This window comes from Meriones unguiculatus, chromosome 1, assembly GCF_030254825.1.
Source record: "Meriones unguiculatus strain TT.TT164.6M chromosome 1, Bangor_MerUng_6.1, whole genome shotgun sequence".
NCBI classification, from domain to species: domain Eukaryota; kingdom Metazoa; phylum Chordata; class Mammalia; order Rodentia; family Muridae; genus Meriones; species Meriones unguiculatus.
Window position 1 is genome coordinate 162,623,291 of NC_083349.1, and position 18,049 is coordinate 162,641,339.

The window sequence follows — 18,049 nt, forward strand, 5'->3', positions numbered from 1 at the left end:
TTCTTGTCCTTTTCCCAGGATACACTTGGCACAGTAAGCATTCAATGGGAAATATAAAGGAAGCAGATATACTATTTTACTCTAATCGAAGCATTTACTATCCTCATCTTAAAGATAAGGCAATGACAGGAAACACTGGGGAAGAGTGGAAACAGCTTCAGCATGTCAAAACAGGCTTCCTTTGCAGGTCAGCTCTGAAATACCAGGTGGCGTCCACCACACCACACCAAACCAGCCCATTCCAGTTCCCAGGACCCAGATTCAACACTCTACCTCCGCAGGCTTCCTCCCTGTCCCTGGCTAGTCACAGGCTCTCATGAGCCATGACTCTGGAAAGTAGTAGTTTCAGAGTGTTAATTGCCTCCCCAGGTACACTGGCCGGTACTTGAGAAGCATTCTGGTTGCCACCACTGGGGCAGTGCAACTTCGTTCTGGCAGGTAGAACCCTGGGATCCCCTGCAAGGCTCAGGAGAGTCCCTCAGAACACAGGATAGTTCTACACAAAACACGAGGAAACCCAAGTGGGGTGCAGTTGCCACAGAAATCAGGCTGGAAGTACGGAAGAGTGACACAACCTTCTGTCTTAGTTACTGCTCTATTTCTGTGAAGAGACCAGGACCACAATAATTCTTATAAAGCACTTAATTGGGGTAGGCTTATAGTTCAGTGGTGTAGTCCACTATCAGCAAGACAGGAAACATGGCGACACACTGGCAGCCAAGGTGATAGAGAAGGAGTTGAGAGTTCAACATCTAGATACACAAGTGGCAGGAAAAGACACTAGGCCAGGCTTTAGCTTTTGAAATCCCAAACCCCACACAAACCCAGGGACACATTTCCTCACAAGGCCACACTTACTTCAACAAGGTCACTCCTAATAGTACCCCCTCTCAAGTAGGGCCACTCCTAATAACCCATGCATTTCCATTTAAACATGAGACTATCGGGGGCTGCTCTTAGTCAAACCACCACAGTTCCCTTTTTAACAGTTTTAAAAATGGCATCTTACATTACGGTCCTGTACCACTAATGTGTACATTTCTTATTTTCACCCTGAATCAGAGCCCTCTCCAACTACCAGAACTTCTCTTCCTTCTTTTAATAAAGAGCGGGACATAGGTGGGTATAAGTGGACATAGGTGTGTAGCTATATCAAGCAAGTGGCAACTGGGAGCCCCAGTTTTGAGGAAACAATAAAGATTACAGAAAACTGTAGCAATTTAATAGTTTGTGTGCCCATATGAAGAAAGTGGGTAGAGCAGAGTAGAAGGCTCAGTGGGTAAAGGTGCCCAACACGCAGCCGAACAACCTGAGTTCTAGCCCAGGTACCTACACAATAGGAAAGAACTGATACCTACAAGTTATCACACACAAGCACTGTGGCACATGTACATACACACACAAATAAACACAGAGAGAGAATGAAAAATAAATAAATAAAAGGAGAGGTAGACTGTAGACTGCTGTAGAAAATTCTATTTCCTAGTGATGGCAGTCTGCTTCTACAAATCTTCATAGTGCAGCACTTAGCACGTAGGACAGCTGGAGACAATCCCCAGCACCAAAAGCAAATGAGCACTTAAAGTCCACCACTGTGATTCCCCACTGCCATATTCCCACTCCCGGTTATATAATTCAGGGGTCTGATGTGTGGCTCATTTAGGTCTTCAGCAATCTCCAATGTACAGCTCAGGCCCAAAACTGCTAGTCTAATCCAGATCTCATAACTAAAAGTCAGGTGGTAGTGGCGTACAACTTGAATCCCAGCACTAGGGAGGCAGAGACAGGTCAAGCTCTGTGTTGAAGCAAGCCTGGTTTAAAGAGTGCCAAGACACCCAAAGCTACAAACCAAAACCAAAAACAAACAAACAAACAAAAGGAAAAAGAAAAAGGGAGGAAAAGAAAGGAAAGGGGAAAAAGGGAAAGGAAAGAAAATAAAAAAGAAACAAAGAAACCAAATTCTTGGCTCAGAAACCAAAGAAGTTTGAAGTAGGCATGGAAAGAAAGGCAGCAGACAGTAAGGAAACCATAGTTTCATTTCATTTCTCTTGCTATAATAAAATAGCCTGACAAAAAGCAACACAGGGAAGGGAAAAGTTCACTTGGCTTAAAATCTCAAGTTATAGCTGATTACGAGAGAGAAGTTAATTCAAGAACATAAGGCATCGAGTTCACAGTCTAGAGCAAAGAGAAAATCCAAACATCTCTGCTTGCTTGTTTTCACCAAGCTTCCTCCTCTCTTACACTGTCCAGGGAATGGAAGGGTACAGCCAACAAACTGGCTGGGTCTTCTTTCATTAATCAACACTCAAGACAATCTCCTACTGGCCAACTTGCTCTAGATAATTCCTAAGACTCTCTCCCAAGGTAATTCTAAAGCAGCATTAAATTGACAGCTAAAATTAAGTAGCACAAGGCAAAAAAAAAAAAAAAAAAAAAAAAAAGAACTTATTGAAACGCAATATGAACTGGAACTTGGCTGGTTATTGTTCATTCTCCACTTTTCTTTGCCTTGACCCAATCCCAGGAGGCAGGCTCTACAGGTTGTTTTAGTAGCCTGCAAGAGCACTCAAGCAGGAGACTGGAGTGTGGGAAGGCTGTCACTCCTCCTGGGTGGCCCTGCTCCTGGAGCACAGCTGAGCACACCTCCAGACAAAGCCTTGCTTCTTCTCCAGCAGTTGTGTTCCCACTGCTCATGGTACCTCACTACTGATGCCTGTCTTAAGGGCAGAGGACCAGAGCTGATCATTCAGCAGAACCTTCTCTCCAGGTGCTAAGGGGCCTTACAGCAGATGGTCAAGCAAGAGGACAAAGACTGTGATGTTCCTCCAAACTCCACCTATTTGGTGACCACCTTTGTCAGGGTACACCTAAAAATATGCTCTACCACATTCACTGGACTTCCACTTACCGTGTCAGAAAGAGCAAAGCAAGAGAAATGCTAACCTGATACAATAAACCAAATTGTATTCCTGCAAGGTCATTATAAAATCCAAACAGTGTAAGAGAACCCAAAGAAAATGCACCACAAAATATGAAAAGAGCAGTATCTAAAATCAATTACTGTCTCTTCCTGAAATAAAAAAAATATATCACCCCTTACTTTACTACAGTTGCTGTTTACACTAGCTACTCACGAGAGCTGGAGATCTGTCTGTTCTGTCATGGGATCCCAAGTCAGAATTATGCATTTGCTTTTACACCAGGTTCTGATGTTGTTAAATGCTTTAGATACAGATCATCCATGCAATCTTTAGTTTTGCTCCTCAGGACATCCCCGGGAAAGTAGGGCATGGGTTAACTACACATAACGGAGAAGGAAAAGCCCTCAAAGTGAGGTTTCAACGAAAACCAAGCACTCTGCACCAGCTCGGAATGCCTTCAACCTCATCCTCTGTACCACGCTGCCTCCCCAAGGTGAATTTAACCTGTACAACTTGACAGGATCAAGCTACCTACTAGAAGGGAGAATTGATGAAAAAAAAAATGAATTCTCCTAATCTTGGCCCAATTATATAAAAAAAGAAATTATCCTAGTAACAATGCCAGCCTTCTTGAACTCACAAACACATAGCCAGGGCTGGCTTTCACTGACTACATGGCCGCAGTAAAAGCTATCCCCAGAGGAAGGCTGATTTTGCTGTATAACCAATCTACACCCCAAACTACAGGCTCGAAGCACCCCAAACTCTTAGAGGTCATTGAGCAACGGTGAAAAGATAGCAAGAAAATATCACCAGTAACTACATAACTCAACAGGCAAAGCTCACTGTTAAAAAAAAATTTTTTTTACAGGGTCTTTCTGATGGATTTGGAAAAATTAGGCCTGTTAATCCAAACTTCTAAAAACTTGCGTTACCTGACAGATAGGAAAACGAGCCCATAAGGCAGCCCACACGTAAATGCCTCAACTTATTTCTTTTAGGCACACAGTTACAACCCATCCATTTGGTGCATGGAAGGAAGAGAGATGCCAGCAGGGAAGGTTAAAGCTTGAGCATCCGAAACACAAGACAGCCTGCAAAGTGACAGAACCACGAAGTGCCACCGCAGTGTTTGCGGCCAAGAAGAAGAAAAGCACGCTAAATTTTAATTATAAGTTTGGCAACTTTCTAAGACAAGAACCTGAGCTCCAGGAATCGCTCCCATCACCGAGCAAACCATCCCCCGAGTAGCGGCCAAGCCAGGGCAAAGAGTGGACGGTCGCTGCAGGGAGAAGCCGATCTCCTCCGCGAGGACCAGCCCACCCGCAGCCAGCTGAGCAGCATCTCGGGGCCATGTTTCTAAAAGCCCGGGCGGACAGCAGGGCGGAGGGTGCGCGGAGCGAAACCCCGGAAGGAGCGGGAAGGAGCGGGGAGGAGGCAGGAGCGTCCCGGGAAAAGTCGGAGAGGGCTGCTAACTGGCTCACCTAGCAGCAGCGTGCTCCAGGTCCGGCCGCGCCCGCGCCGCAGGCCCAACGCCCAGCGTAGCCCGGCCACCAAGCGGCCCGCGAGGCCGTCCCGGGCGGGCGCGGCGGCGGTCTCCGCGCGGGGCCCCTTTCTGCCCGCCGCGCCCCTGCGCCCCGGCGACGGCGGCGCGCGCTCCGGCCCCGGCTCCCCAGCGCCCACCTCGGATGTCCCACTCAGCGGCGGCGACGCGCGGGCCGGCCGGGGCGGCCTGGGAGCCGCTTCCCGGTGCTTGCTCCGCGCTTGCAGGACCATCTTGGCATAGTCGCGCCCGCTAGCTGCGCGCGCCCGGACGGCGGCCGCGATCCGCGGACTGGCGGTCGCTCACTCTGGCCGGCGAGGGCGGGCCGGGAGGCGGGGACAGCGCGGGCCGGGCGGCCGCTGCCTACTGCGGGGCGGCCGGGAGGCGGCGCCGGACTCGCGCGCCTCCGCCGTTGCCGCTCTCGGGTTGCCACGGCGACAGCGGAACGCCGCGGGGCGGAGGCGGGGACAACCTGCGAGCGGCGCGGCCCCGCCCCTCCGGGACGCGCGCCCAGGCGCGCTCCAGTTGGCAAGCGCGCACGCGCGGGCTGCAAGCGGGGCGGGACCGACGGCCGGGGGAGCGGCGTGGACGACCTCCCGGAAGCGGTCGTGCGCCTTCGGGAACTGGGGGTCGCGATCGGAGGCGGCGTGGAGCCGTGTCGCGCTGGGCGGGAACGGGGTGGCCACCGAAGGGCGCAGCGTGTGTGCTCCGGGGCTCTGTACGTGAAACTAACAGGGTAAAGCGTGGACTGGCCGCCCCAAACAGCCTCTGATTCACTGACGAGAAGCGGGGACTGGATTGAGTATCCCAATAGAGGGTCCGGTAGTTTTGTAGCAGGATTGTAAACGGAAAGCCCAGGTAGGAACCCAAACTTAAGTCATAAATGAAAAGGGCCTGTCCGCAAAGGTTATCCACGTGTTACTTTTACCTGCTGTATCCTGTCTTCCTTATTACAAAGTATGGACACTGCTAAAAGAAGCGAGACTTCACTTGAAAACGACTCTTCTCATAGCAGGTGTGTAGTCAAGCTCAGGGAAAGTTTAAAACAACAAACAAACCAAAAAGCACATTCCAAGTTAACCTTCCTCGCCTCCACCTCAGGGCTCTTTGCAGAAAGCCTTAACAGAACTGCAGCAGAGACTTATTTCTTGATTCCTGTCCAAATGAGCTTGTCCCAAGAAGTCGATTTTGGAAAGCAAGGCACATCGTTTGCTTTTCTCTTCTGTAATTAGGGGTTTCAGAAGGCTGAGTCTTTTCTTGCTCACGACTTTATTAATATGAGCATTTATTAATTCAGGGAAAAAAGATTTAAGTTTCTTGAGTTTGAGTATTAAGTTATGTATTGAAAACAAGGAACAGCTGTTAAAGACACTTCTGTAAAACAAGTGATTGACAGTGCCGTGCAGAGGCTTGAATTGTGAAACAAAGTATTAGGTCAATCTAGTGTTATTTCTGGGGGTGATGCTGAATTTATCACCCAGCAGATCAAAAGAAACTTAACTCGGTGTCTTCCAAAGGCAGTAACATTAATTTCATCACTAGCGTACTTACTAGTTAGAAAACACATGAAGCCACAGTACCCGATGGCTGGTCTCTCAGATTTGGAGGGTCAAGGACTGTTCCCCAGTTATTCCAATGGAGTGTCACTGGTTCGATCAGCCACACTCCAGGGCAGGCCTCACGCCCAGGAGTAGCTGGCCAACACAAGTCGAAATCTATGGTGATGTTTTGGTGGAGTTTCTGATTTGTATTGTTTTGATGTTTTTGTTGTACTGATGTTTTGCTTGTTCTAATTTTCGTTTCTGTTGCTTTGTTGATTTGTTTGTTTGTTTTTTAAAAGGAAGGAGTTGAGTGGGTAGGGAGGTTCTGGGAGAAATTAAGGAGGGAAAAACATGATCAAAATAATATTGTGTAAAATGAAATTAAAGAGTATGTAGAAAGAGTTCCCTTATGCTTCCTGAGAATACTGGGTTCTGTGAGGTAACTTGGGGGAAAGAAAAAAAAAGCAACTGCTTCCCTTTAATTTTTACCATTCTGTCAGATGATTTTCTTGTTGAAGAAATGAATGCACAGTCAAACAGCTACTCATAACATAGTGCCCCCAGCACTTGTACCTACTCCATGTGGTTTGGGTTTCTGGAAGAAACCAGATTTCACTCATACATCTTCAACTGTAGCTTGGGCTCAGAACTTGGCTGAAACTTGACTTGACAGAGGACCATGCAGGGCTGTGGCAGACCCCATGAGTAGATCTTAGTTCCTCTTCCGTGATGAGCAACTCTGCAGAAAACCTCCAACAAGGGAAGTGTGAGCCACTGGGTGTTTTTTGCTTGATTTTGTGTTTTCAATTTTGTTTGGGGGGTTGGGTGTTTTGTTGTGTTTCATTTTGTTTACCTGATATTTTGGCAGGCATTGTGACACATACCTGTAATTTGAAGTGAGGTGAAGCAAAAGGATCTCACATTTGAGAACAGCCTGTGCTACATAGCAATACCCTAAATAGTAATAATAATAATAATAATAATAATAATAATAATAATCTTTCTAGAAACAGCTTGAAATTCCTGCTCTGATTCCTGGCATGACTCTTCTATCTATAACCTTCATTTTTTGAGTCTCAGTTTCCTCATTCCAGGGATAAGGAGAATAAAAATAAATACCTTGCAGGTTTACAAAAGTTAAAGAAAAAATAGGTAGAATTGCTAACAATCATATCTACTGAGGCTCTTGCTCTATGGCTGCTCAAAGGGACTTGGGTAAAGCAATTGCTCTAAGTGTTGAGAGCGCTGGGTAATGACAAGGAAGCAGGGACTTTGTTGCCCTCCCAGAGACTTAGGCTGACCAACACAGGAGCAGAGGCAGGAAATCAAGGGTCACCCTAGATTTTAATGATCCTCTACTCCTTGGGTGTCAGGCTTCTTGCATCTGAGCTGGAGCCCTCACCAAGTGGTTCCCCACTTCCCACAGGTGTTTTACAAGATAATGTCCATTTCTTGAATCATTAAGCCTAGGGAAAATAGTAGGCCACTCCTGATGTCCTGCTTCCCAAAGAGAGGGTATTTCACCCTGGGAAGGCAGTAGGGCTGAACATGAAGTCTTTAGAGAATATGCCAGACAACTTGGTTTAATCTTTATAAAATGCAGAAAAGCCAGAATATACCTCTGTATCCTTAAGCCAGTATTTGCCTCATGATGGTATACATTAAAAAAAAAAAAAAGCTGACAAACTAAAAGCTACATTTTATTAATAAAGAAAATGTGCAGGATCACATGACTCAATACAAATTTACAATGAATTAAAAGTAAGTATTAGTGTTGCAGTCCTTCATGATGTGTTCTTACTCTGCTCTAATGATATACTAGAAAGATCATTCCTACTGTGACATTATAGAAATACTAGCCTGAGACAGAGTCTGAGGCCAGGAACCAGAAAGAAGTACTATTCAAGAAAAAAATCCACTCTGAGCAAAAAGTCAATCAATCTCTTTCTCAATATAAAACTGTAAGTTGCCAGTTGAAATAAAAGCCTTGTGTTGAAAATATTGCATGTAACTTTAGGGATAGTGGTAGGGGATATAAAAACAAAGTAAACATAATAAAGATTAAGTATAAAATCCTAAAGCTAGGTAAGTAATGCAGAAAAGTAAACTTTTAGTAATATTTAAGTATAGGTACCAGGGAAACATCAAATGGGCGATGATGGAAGAAGCAGGAACAAGGGAAGGCTGTTCTGGGAACTGGTCTCCTCTGTTTCATCACTGAAGGTCCCATTTGGATCTTCCAAATGCCTTCCCACCACCTTTTTTCTTCCTACTCATAGGTAACAGACAAATGTGGAATCTCGGGTGTTTATTTTTATTCTCTTGAGCTAGATCATTTGATCTCTATTTTAAAGAAGTACCTAAAGTTAGTTCCAGATTCTAGTTTCCTGGCTCAACAGCTGCTTCTACCAAGACAGGAACCAGTGAAGTTTCGCTTCAGTGAAACCTGAATAGGATAAAAGGTCTCTCTGTGCAGCAGCAGGCTTTCAGCAAAGCTCCAACATTAACCTGTCATTGTATTTGTTTTAAAGTGTTCTCTAAAGTGGGAAGAAAATGTAAATCACTACCTTATTTCTTTTTATACTTTTTATCTTGTGTCTCTCTTGTATCTGACCTTGTAATTTAAACTAGTCATGCTCCTGTGAGTGTTCTCCAAAGAGTTCATTACTAGGTTCAGTTATAGTGTGTAGTCAGTCATTCTGTTGCAGAGGGGCATGTCCGTTAAACTAAAGTACAATTCTAATTATTGATGGCTTACTAGGTCCCAAGTGCCTTAGCATATATTAGAGACATTAAAAATTCATAAGTTAAATCCCTATCCTGGAAGAGCCTAAGGTTTAATTGGTGAAGCAAAATAAGCTAGAACAAAATATGCTCACATAACAAAGTGTATTATTTAGGGCTAAGGGCTAAATTCAAAAGCTGTGATGGCTGGTATGATGGGAGAGTTTTCAGAGAGAAGTGAAATTTAGCCTAAGCATACTTTGTGTGAATAGAAAGGAATGTGGAAGAATCAAAATAACCAGGCATAAGCATATTTCTGAAGCCCCTTGTTCTGTATTTGGCAGATAGCATGTTTTAATATGACCATCTGAAATCCTGTTTGGAATGAAGGACTGAATGGGCTGTGAAATGTTCAGTATGTGCTGCTCACGGTGCGGCTTCGGTGAATCACACAGCATCCAGCATGCTGAGGTTCATCCGTACTGACGGTGGTCCTGGGGTTAACGGGAGACAAGAATCCACCTGGAGACTCTCTGGACCAGAATTTCCTAGCACCTAGCACGTCTCTCCTAACTCCTGCCAATATCCCAAGCCTTCCTCCCACTTGCCTCCAGTCCCAGAAGAAGGCTAGGACTCAATCTCACAAAATATATGGTTAGTCTCCTGTCACCACACCGGTCTCTGTCAGGTTGTGTCTTTGCCTCTCCCAGGGTCACAAAGTCAAGTCTTCATTCCCCAGCTGGTGGTGCTATTGAAAGTAGGGGCATGACTGAGGGGGATAGTGGCACATATCTCCTGCCCCTTCTGCTTCCTGGCTTTCATGAGATGAGCCTCTTTGCTCCATCATGTGCTTCCTGGTGTTCATCCTTGCCTCAGGCACAGAACATTCCAACCAAATGACCATACACAGACCCTTCTGAAAGTGTGAGTCAAAATTAAACTTTCTTTTTTATAAGCTCGGAAAACGAAAAAACCCCAATAAAGATACAGACAAAGAAAACTGATTAGGCTTTAGAGGAAGAATGAGTGTTGACAATGGCACTAACAGTCAAATCTGTGGTACGCTCATTGAGCTTGCCTGTGTTCCGCCTGTGCCCCGGGACTTTGTAAAATGCCTAGTGTAAAGGTGATGGACTAATTTACATGGTGGAGGAAATTTTAAGGCACCACACCATGCAGGCACTGGCATGGATATTGCTGGCTATGTGTAGCCAGATTTACACTAAAAATCATGATCGAAAAGTGTCTGAAAAACTCAGAATCTGAACAAAATGAGTGCTGGTTAGCTTGTGGTTACTAGAAATATTATCACCATTAAAAAAAAAAAGGAAGAAGAAGTACTCTCCACTGAGAGATGGAAAACATGTTGTGAAGTTATCTCATGGATCAGCAAGTTCCACTCTCCCAGGCTTAACGCGAACATGGATAAACCTTCACCCTAAGAAGGACACTGGTTCTCAAGCACATTCAAAAATCTGGGCACATGGAAGCTGAATATGAGTTGTGGGGCCATGGACGCTTTGATACAGATTTATTAAAAACCAGGGAAGCCTGGAAGCATGTGGCAGAGTCAGGACTCCTCCAGGCAGCCTGGAGGAACATAAGCCATGAACCTGAGTGAAGGCACCGCTACAACAGAGAGCCAGGGGTAACAGAAGTGTCAGAAATGCAGGCCACGGCAACAGGAAGACGTCTTGACGTATAAAGCTCTTGCTGTGCAAATGTGGAAAACCTGAGTTTGAATCCCAGTATGGCCAGCAACCCGTGTTGAGGGATGGAAATAGGAGGATTACTAGCACGTGTTGGCCATAACAACATAAGCCTAAGCCCCTCTCCCCAAAAAAAAGTGAACTTAAGATTGAGTGAGAGACCCTGCCTCGAGTTAATATAGGAGAAACTGAGAATAATAAATTGATGTCATTAAGAATTTTTTATTTTTTATATTAATTACAGTTTATTCACATTGTAACCCACCTGTAGTCCCCTTTCTCCTCCCCTCCCAATTCCACCCTGGCTCCCTCATCTCCTCCCATGCCCCTCTCCAAGTCCACTGATAGGGGAGGTCCTCCTCCCCTTCCATCTGACCCTAGCTTATCCAGTCTTATCAGAACTGGCTGCATTGTCCTCCTCTGTGGCCTGGTAAAGCTGCTCCCCCATCTGAGGGAGGTGGTCAAAGAGTTAGCCACTTAGTTCATGTCAGAGACAATTCCTGTTCCTCCTACCAGGGAACCTACTTGGATACTGAGCTGTCATGGTCTACATCTGAGCAGGGGTTCTAGGTTATATCCATGAATGGTCCTTTGCTGGAGTATCAGTCTCAGAAAAGACCTCTCTGCCCAGATATTTTGATTCTGTTGCTATCTTTGTAGAGCTCCTGTCCTCTTCTCTGCACTCTGCCCAAAGTTTGGCTATGAATCTCAGTATCTGCTTTAATACAATGCTGCTGCGTACTCTTTTGGAGGCCCTCTGTGGTAGGCTCCTGTCTTGTTCCCTGTTTTCTCCTTCCTATGTCCATCCCGTTTGCCTTTCTGAGTTAGGACTGATCATCTTACCCAGGGTCTTCCTTCTAGCTCACCTTCTTTAGGTGTACAGATTTTTGTAGGTGTATCCTATATTATAGTATCCACTTATACATGAGTATATACCATGTGTCTTTCCGCTCCTAGGATACCTCACTCAGGATGATTTTTTCTAGATCACACCATTTGCCTGCAAATTTTATTATTTCCTTGTTTTTAATTGCTGAGTAGTGTTTCACTGTGTAAAAGTACCACAATTTCTGTATCCATTCCTCCGTTGATGGACATCTGGGTTGTTTCCAACTTCTGGCTATTACAAATAATGCTGCTACGAACATGGTTGAGCAAATGCCCTTGTTGTGTACTTGAGCATTTTTTGGATATATGCCTAGGTGTGGAATAGCTGGATCTTGAGGAAGCGCTATTCCTAATTGTCTGAGAAAGCGCCAGATTGATTTCCAAAGTGGTTGTACAAGTTTACATTCCCACCAGCAATGGAGGAGGGTTCCCCTTTCTCCACATCCTCTCCAGCATGTATTGTCACTTGAGTTTTTTTATCTTAGCCATTCTGATGAAGAATTCATTGCAAACACTTAGGAAACCAAGTTACTCGTGTAGAATTTAACTAAAGAGGCACTCCCCTGTTCTTTTCTCAGGCAGAGTGTAGTTCTGTCAGGCAGACAGAACAGCCCTGGCTAACAGCTGCCTGTTGAAAGCAACCCTGGTCTCTCTTGAGGTAACTATGGCAATGTTTTACATTATAAACCTGCCCCATTAGTCCAAATAACAAAACCTTGGACTCTGTCTCTTTGAAACAAGTTAATTCCTCAAGATGTAACTTGGGACTGTGAAAATATATAAGCTGATGAGAATTTCTGGTCTGCTCTGGTTCCCTTTTGTGCATTAGCCAGAACCATGTCCAAAGGGAACAAAGGGAAGGTGCATAGAAAAGGGTACTTGGTATCTGCCTCTGGCCTCTTTATAAACATGAGCACACCTGAAAACACACACACACACACACACACACACACACACACACACACACACACAACCCATGGACTGTCTGCAAAGGAAAGCTGCAGGCAACAGAGTCAGCCTAAGATGGAAGCCATAGGGTGCAACCAGTAAGATGTTGAGTTATTCAGTCAGTTTCTTTGGTCTGGATGCTAGACATGGCAGTACAGAATTTAATGCTTCCCAACTGGGGTTTGGTCCTGTGCTATTGGCTTTCTTTTCCTCCAGTTTGGAATAGGAATGTCTACCCAGTACCACAATATGCTGGAAGTATGTAACTTATGAAAAAAAAAAAAAACAAAAAACTAGAGTTGTTCACAGTGAGGAGTTTGCCTGAGATCTCAAAGGTGACTTTCGACTGGATTTTGAAAGATGCTGGAAACTTTGAGGCTTTGGTGACTCTTGGAGAAGAGCTGAATGCATTCATATTATGAGATGGACCTCCAGCTTTCAGAGCCAGGTATGCAATGTTATAACTTGGATTTTAAATGCCCTGGTAGAGTTCATGTGTTAAAGGCATAAATAATCTATGCTAGGGACACTATTGGGAAGAAGTAAACTCTTCAGGATGTGGAGGCTGGTTATAAAAAATAAATAATGGGGATCAAAAATAGGTCAAAAATATCTCCAAATAACCTTTGAGGGGGACAGTGGGACCATACCCCTTTCTCTGTTTCCTGACAGCCACAAGGTGGGCTGCTTCCTTTCCCTGTGTGCTTTTACGAGGATGCTCTCCTTCACCTCACTTTAAGCAGCTGAACCAAATGCCCGCAGCTGAAACAATGAGTAAAGTCAACTTTTCTTCTTTCAGGTAATCTTGGGTATTTTGTTGCAGCAATAGAAAGTGCTCCAGGAGGAGCACCTGGAGGCTTCACGAAGGCGTCCCTGTGTTCCCTTCACTCAGTCTAGCATCAGTCTCCCCGAGATCTCCAGTCTGTCCCCAACACACTCAGGTCCTTGTCCATGACCTTCTCCTGGAACCTTCTATGATGGGCTCACACATCCCATCCCTCTACTTTCCCAGAGCTCCTTCCTGCCTCCTGCAAAGCCCCTCTGAACCCTTTACCTGTAGTACTTGTCCTTCAGGATGGCCCTTCTGATCTCCACTCATCACTCACTATAGCAAACCCTATCCTCTGTCGTCACAGTTCCTGAAAAAAAAAAAAAAAAAAAAGGCTTCTCAATTCTTTCCATTTCCTTTTCCAGGGACCAGCATCCCTCATCCATCTCATCTACCCAGTTTTATGCTCTCATCATTTACCTTTTCTACACCCCAGTCTGCCTTTGTCTTTATGTTCTATTATACAAATTCCTCAATCTAGTGCCTCCTATCATCTCTTATTCGACATCAATGGCATGTCTACCACTACAACTCTGACAGAAGCCTGCCTCATTTTCCTGTCTGGTTCCATCTCATCCACATGCCACTGTACAGCTCTGAGATCTGCTGCTAAGGACTGTTAGAGAAATGCCACAACTTAGAAGGTAGGAATCTTTACAGATTCTCAGTTCTACCACCAACTAGAGCCTAATAGCTATCTTTACGTTATTTTGACCCCATTCTTCGTTGAAGATGTGGAAAATGTCCATTAATGTCTTATTCCTGCATGTCACCAACACTCTCATTCCTAGAAGAGAGCCTCTTCTCCTACTTCACGGAGCCACTGGACACTTCTAGAGGGAGCTGTCATATCTTTCCAGAGAGTCACCCTTGGTCTCCTCCCTTTGACAAAAGAAGGGAAGGCTCCTCTACATATCCAACCTCTCTTCTAGTTGATGGCCTACAGCATCTTGGTGTCACACTCTATCAACTACATGCTTGGTTCACTCTTGATTCTTCTTGGTGATTTCAACAGTCACAGCCATGGTCAAATGTCTCCTATCTTAAGTTGCACCTCCCTTCAAACCAGTATTTCAAGGCTACCATCCTCTTCTCCCTTCATCCCTAGATACTCTGAACAGAGTACTTGTATATGCTTTCTCTGTGTCCTTATTTTTCTCCCAAGCTCACAGAACACTGGCATTTGCTTTTAGTGTTCTATATCCCTTCTCCTGCCAAGGCGATAATAATCTCCACACTATCAACCTCACAGGGACACAAGTCTCCATCTGCCCTGAAACTAATCACTCACTTCCTGTGGTCCTCTCCTTCAAGGCAACTGATCACTCACTTCCTGTGGTCCTCTCCTCCAAGGCATCTGATCACTCACTTCCTGTAATCCCTCCGAACCACTCCATCAGGTTTTGTGATCTTTGTTTATTTTTCGTTTCTCTTTCTGTTCTCCTTTGAAAGAACATCTTGTTTACAAATGATAATATTCTCCAGAATCTGAAAACTTCATTTTTTTTTTTTTATTTCCCCCAGTCACCCTTCTGACTTTATGTTACATACCTGTGCTGGAAGTGAAGTTGGCTGCAGAGGACAGCTGTTTTGCATTATGGCAGCCAGGTGATGGGAGACAGGAGAACCACTTAGGCCCATAGGATCATGATAAAACACACTCTGGATATCTGTTTCCCTCTCAATTAATCTCTCTGTAAGCAACCTTACAATACACTTGGAGGTGTGCCTCAGTTTCATGGGGGATTCTAAGTCTACTCAACTTGGTAGTTAAGATGAACATAAATCTATAACTCTTTCCTCAGTACCCCTCCCTGACATTCAGATCCACATACATTACTGCCCACTCAATTCTTGTACAGAATTTCCCCTGGCACTTCAAATGCCCAAATCTCACCATGTGTTTTCTCTAGTGTTCTTATCCCAGCAAATAAGCATTCCTCCCAAATCCAGAAAGTCGTTCTTTCCTCTTGTAATTCCTCAGCCTTAATCAGTCTCTAGTTCTGGACTTTCAGATCATTGGCACCTGTCATTTCCTTCCTTCTATAATCCATCAAAGCCACCAAAGGCTCCTAGTTGGTCCCTGTATCTTCTCTGACTGCCCACCAGCCTTCTGCATCATGATTCCCAGCAAACAAGTTACTTCTTGGCACGAAGTACAGATTTGTTTTATCATGTCTTTCCATTGTAATGTACTCTCTTACCACAGGCTGAGAGCAACACAGCTAGCCAATCAAGGAACACAGCCACCCAAACAATAAGCCAAAATGAACCTTTTCTCTTGATAAGTTGATCATCTCAGGCATTCATTATAATAAAGGCATTCTCAGTAATATCAGTACATATTTGCTGTGTAAGCAAATCAGGTCTTGTTTCACAGAATTCTGATAGTACACCCTCACAAAGCATTCACTATTCATTTCAAAATAATCATTATTTTTAAATAATCTTGCAAATACATTTTAAAACTAATGTGTTTAGGGATTTAGTTATTTTACTTACTAAACAAGTATTCAGTTCACCTGAGCTTGTATTGGGAATCTTGTTTTTCCGTCAGTGAATGAAACATCAAAGGGCAGCAGGTGCCCCACCTCCGGATGATGGAATGTACACACTGCTCAATGAGGGAGCACTTCGCTTTGCCTGACAAAGAAGCTCCTTGTTGCCACTGCTCCCATTTTGTAGCAGACAATAAGTAAGAGAAGAATAGTGCGGATGACAGCTAGTCTTTTCAGAAGAGAGTTCACTGGCATCCATTCTACCCACTGATTTTAGCCCCTGGTCTGCGGCCATTGTGCATTGAGTAATCAATACTACTTCAGAAGAGGCAAAGTGCAAAGCATAGTGGAATCATGTGTTACTGGCCTTGACCTTGCTTGGGGAGCAGTGGACACCACAGTAAGTTTTCAGCGGCCTTGGAAGGAATGCTTTGTGTGAACTCTAAGCAGTCTTGAGAGGGATGGAGACCCTGTTGCCACTGTTGTGAATTTAGATGAGCATGCGGACAGAGGAAAGCAGTTTGTTCTTACAGTACAGGCAACAAATAAAGCAGTTTCCACTAAGCATATGGCCCCAGATTCCAGCCTTGTTCTTATAAGTGCACATCCTATGGGCTTCCACTCAGACCTGAGGTTGCACGGAGTGGGGGTGACAGTGGGTAACTGGGGATGAACACAGTAATTTAGTGATACTTACAGGCCAGTACCCATTCTGACTCTGAACTTTACTCAGTTCTCAATTGATTAAAGCGTGAAAGCCAGAGAAAATCAAGTTGAGCCTCTGGATTCCCTTGCTCAGATGGCACAGTGGTTCTCCCTGGTGGTGAGCCAGTATTTTGTCTTGCTTGGTGGAGCAGAGTTTACTCACAGCTGCAGCTACAACAGTTTTGTGAGCAAGCTGACACACAAGCTGACCTGTGGTTCCCTCAGCAGCTTGTTGTAGCCCTGAAACTCACACGGAACTAAGTCTGTTCTCCTTTCCTCTCTCTCATGATGAAATGAACACAACCAGGAGACAAGGAAGTCACCAAGTGGGCACATATACTCATTTTAGTTTTAGCTTCGAAGTTTAATCAGTAGCATCATTTTCTCTGTGGGAGTCAGATGTGCATGGAGAGACTCAAGTGTCCAACACAAGATGAGACCACCCTTAGGGAGCAGCCCAGACAGTCAGTAAAGAGCCATGCATTCCTGTGAAGCCCACTCCCGCTGCAGAGGATAGGCGGGGAGGTGATGAGAGCACCACACTAAACTGAGTGAGAGAGAAAGTCTGAAAGTCAGTTTGCCTATTGAACGCCATAGGTATCTGACTATATTCATTTCACTGACTATGTCTGCCAGTTGTGTGTATTCTCAAAGCCCCTGACTATACGAGCTTGTTGAGAGGAAGATTACAGGAAAAGTAAGGAGGACAGAGGACCCTGACAAACAGCTCAGGCAGAGGCAACAAGGTGGATGGAGTGGAGGAAGGGAACAAGTTAGCAGAGGAGCAGTTCACTGGAAACTGGAGCAGAGGTTACACTGCTGTTTGGAGCCTCTCACACTGATGGTGTAGTGCCCCAAAAAAGCCTCTCTGGAGCCCTTGACAAGCCACCTGCTGAGCCCAGACTCCATCCTCACCAGCTTGATCTAGCTACAGAAGATCCACCTTCACCTACTTTGGATAGCGTTCTTCCACATGACAGTGTCATGCTAAACACCATGCATCTGCTGTAAATAATGATGATGGTGATTATGAATTATTTTTATTCACAATAATATGAATTTATCATTATTAATCACATCAAAATGAGAGCCGAGAAACTCTTCAGGTGTTTTGGATAAAAACTCCTTTAATCAAATCCCATTTTTTCCCAGAGTCAGGAGCCCAGAACATTCCAGGAGGCAGCCAAGAAGAGATGTGATGGACTTTCAGTATCACAAAAACAAAAGCATCCCAGGCTTTGACAGCCCACCTCTTTATGGACACTGTTACTCAATATAATAAAGGTGCATTTGTTCTTGATGCCCAAAGACAGACAGCCTGATCAGACAGCAGGGCAAATGGAAAGTCTCACTGTTCCAAACACTAACACTCAGAAGCTAGCCTTTTCCAGGCACAGGTGCTCTTCTGGTCCTTCATAAACACGAGCATGTGTAAATCACAGCATTCTACAAGGCGCATGCTGTCATTCCCAGCACTGTGGAGAAAGAACACAGAGGAGATTAGAAGTTACACCGCAGCTCAAGAGTAGACTCCAACAGGTCTCTGTAGCTATGCCCTTATACTGCACTTGCTGTTGAGTTGGTAGTTTTCATAAAAGGCAGGTTCCGTGTTTTGTGGCTTCCCTCAAAAACTCAAAATTGCTTCTTTGCAAATATGGCCATCATTACAATCATAGGCTTTCATAAGTGAGTTTAGAGCAACAGAGTGTGGCATTTTACGGGGATTAACTTGACTCCCCT

At 44.8% G+C, this 18,049-nt stretch overlaps 1 protein-coding gene across 1 annotated transcript in view; it reads right to left on the reverse strand.

Annotated features, from left to right (window-relative positions):
* The window catches only part of Dpy19l1 (dpy-19 like C-mannosyltransferase 1), a 102,911-nt gene extending 98,121 nt beyond the window's left edge, over positions 1-4,790 (reverse strand). Inside the window, exon 1 of the mRNA XM_060371061.1 lies at positions 4,409-4,790. Coding sequence (XP_060227044.1) covers positions 4,409-4,700 — 292 coding nt within the window. The 5' untranslated portion in view covers positions 4,701-4,790. The remainder of the gene's footprint in view (positions 1-4,408) is intronic.
* Positions 4,791-18,049: the final 13,259 nt, after the last annotated feature.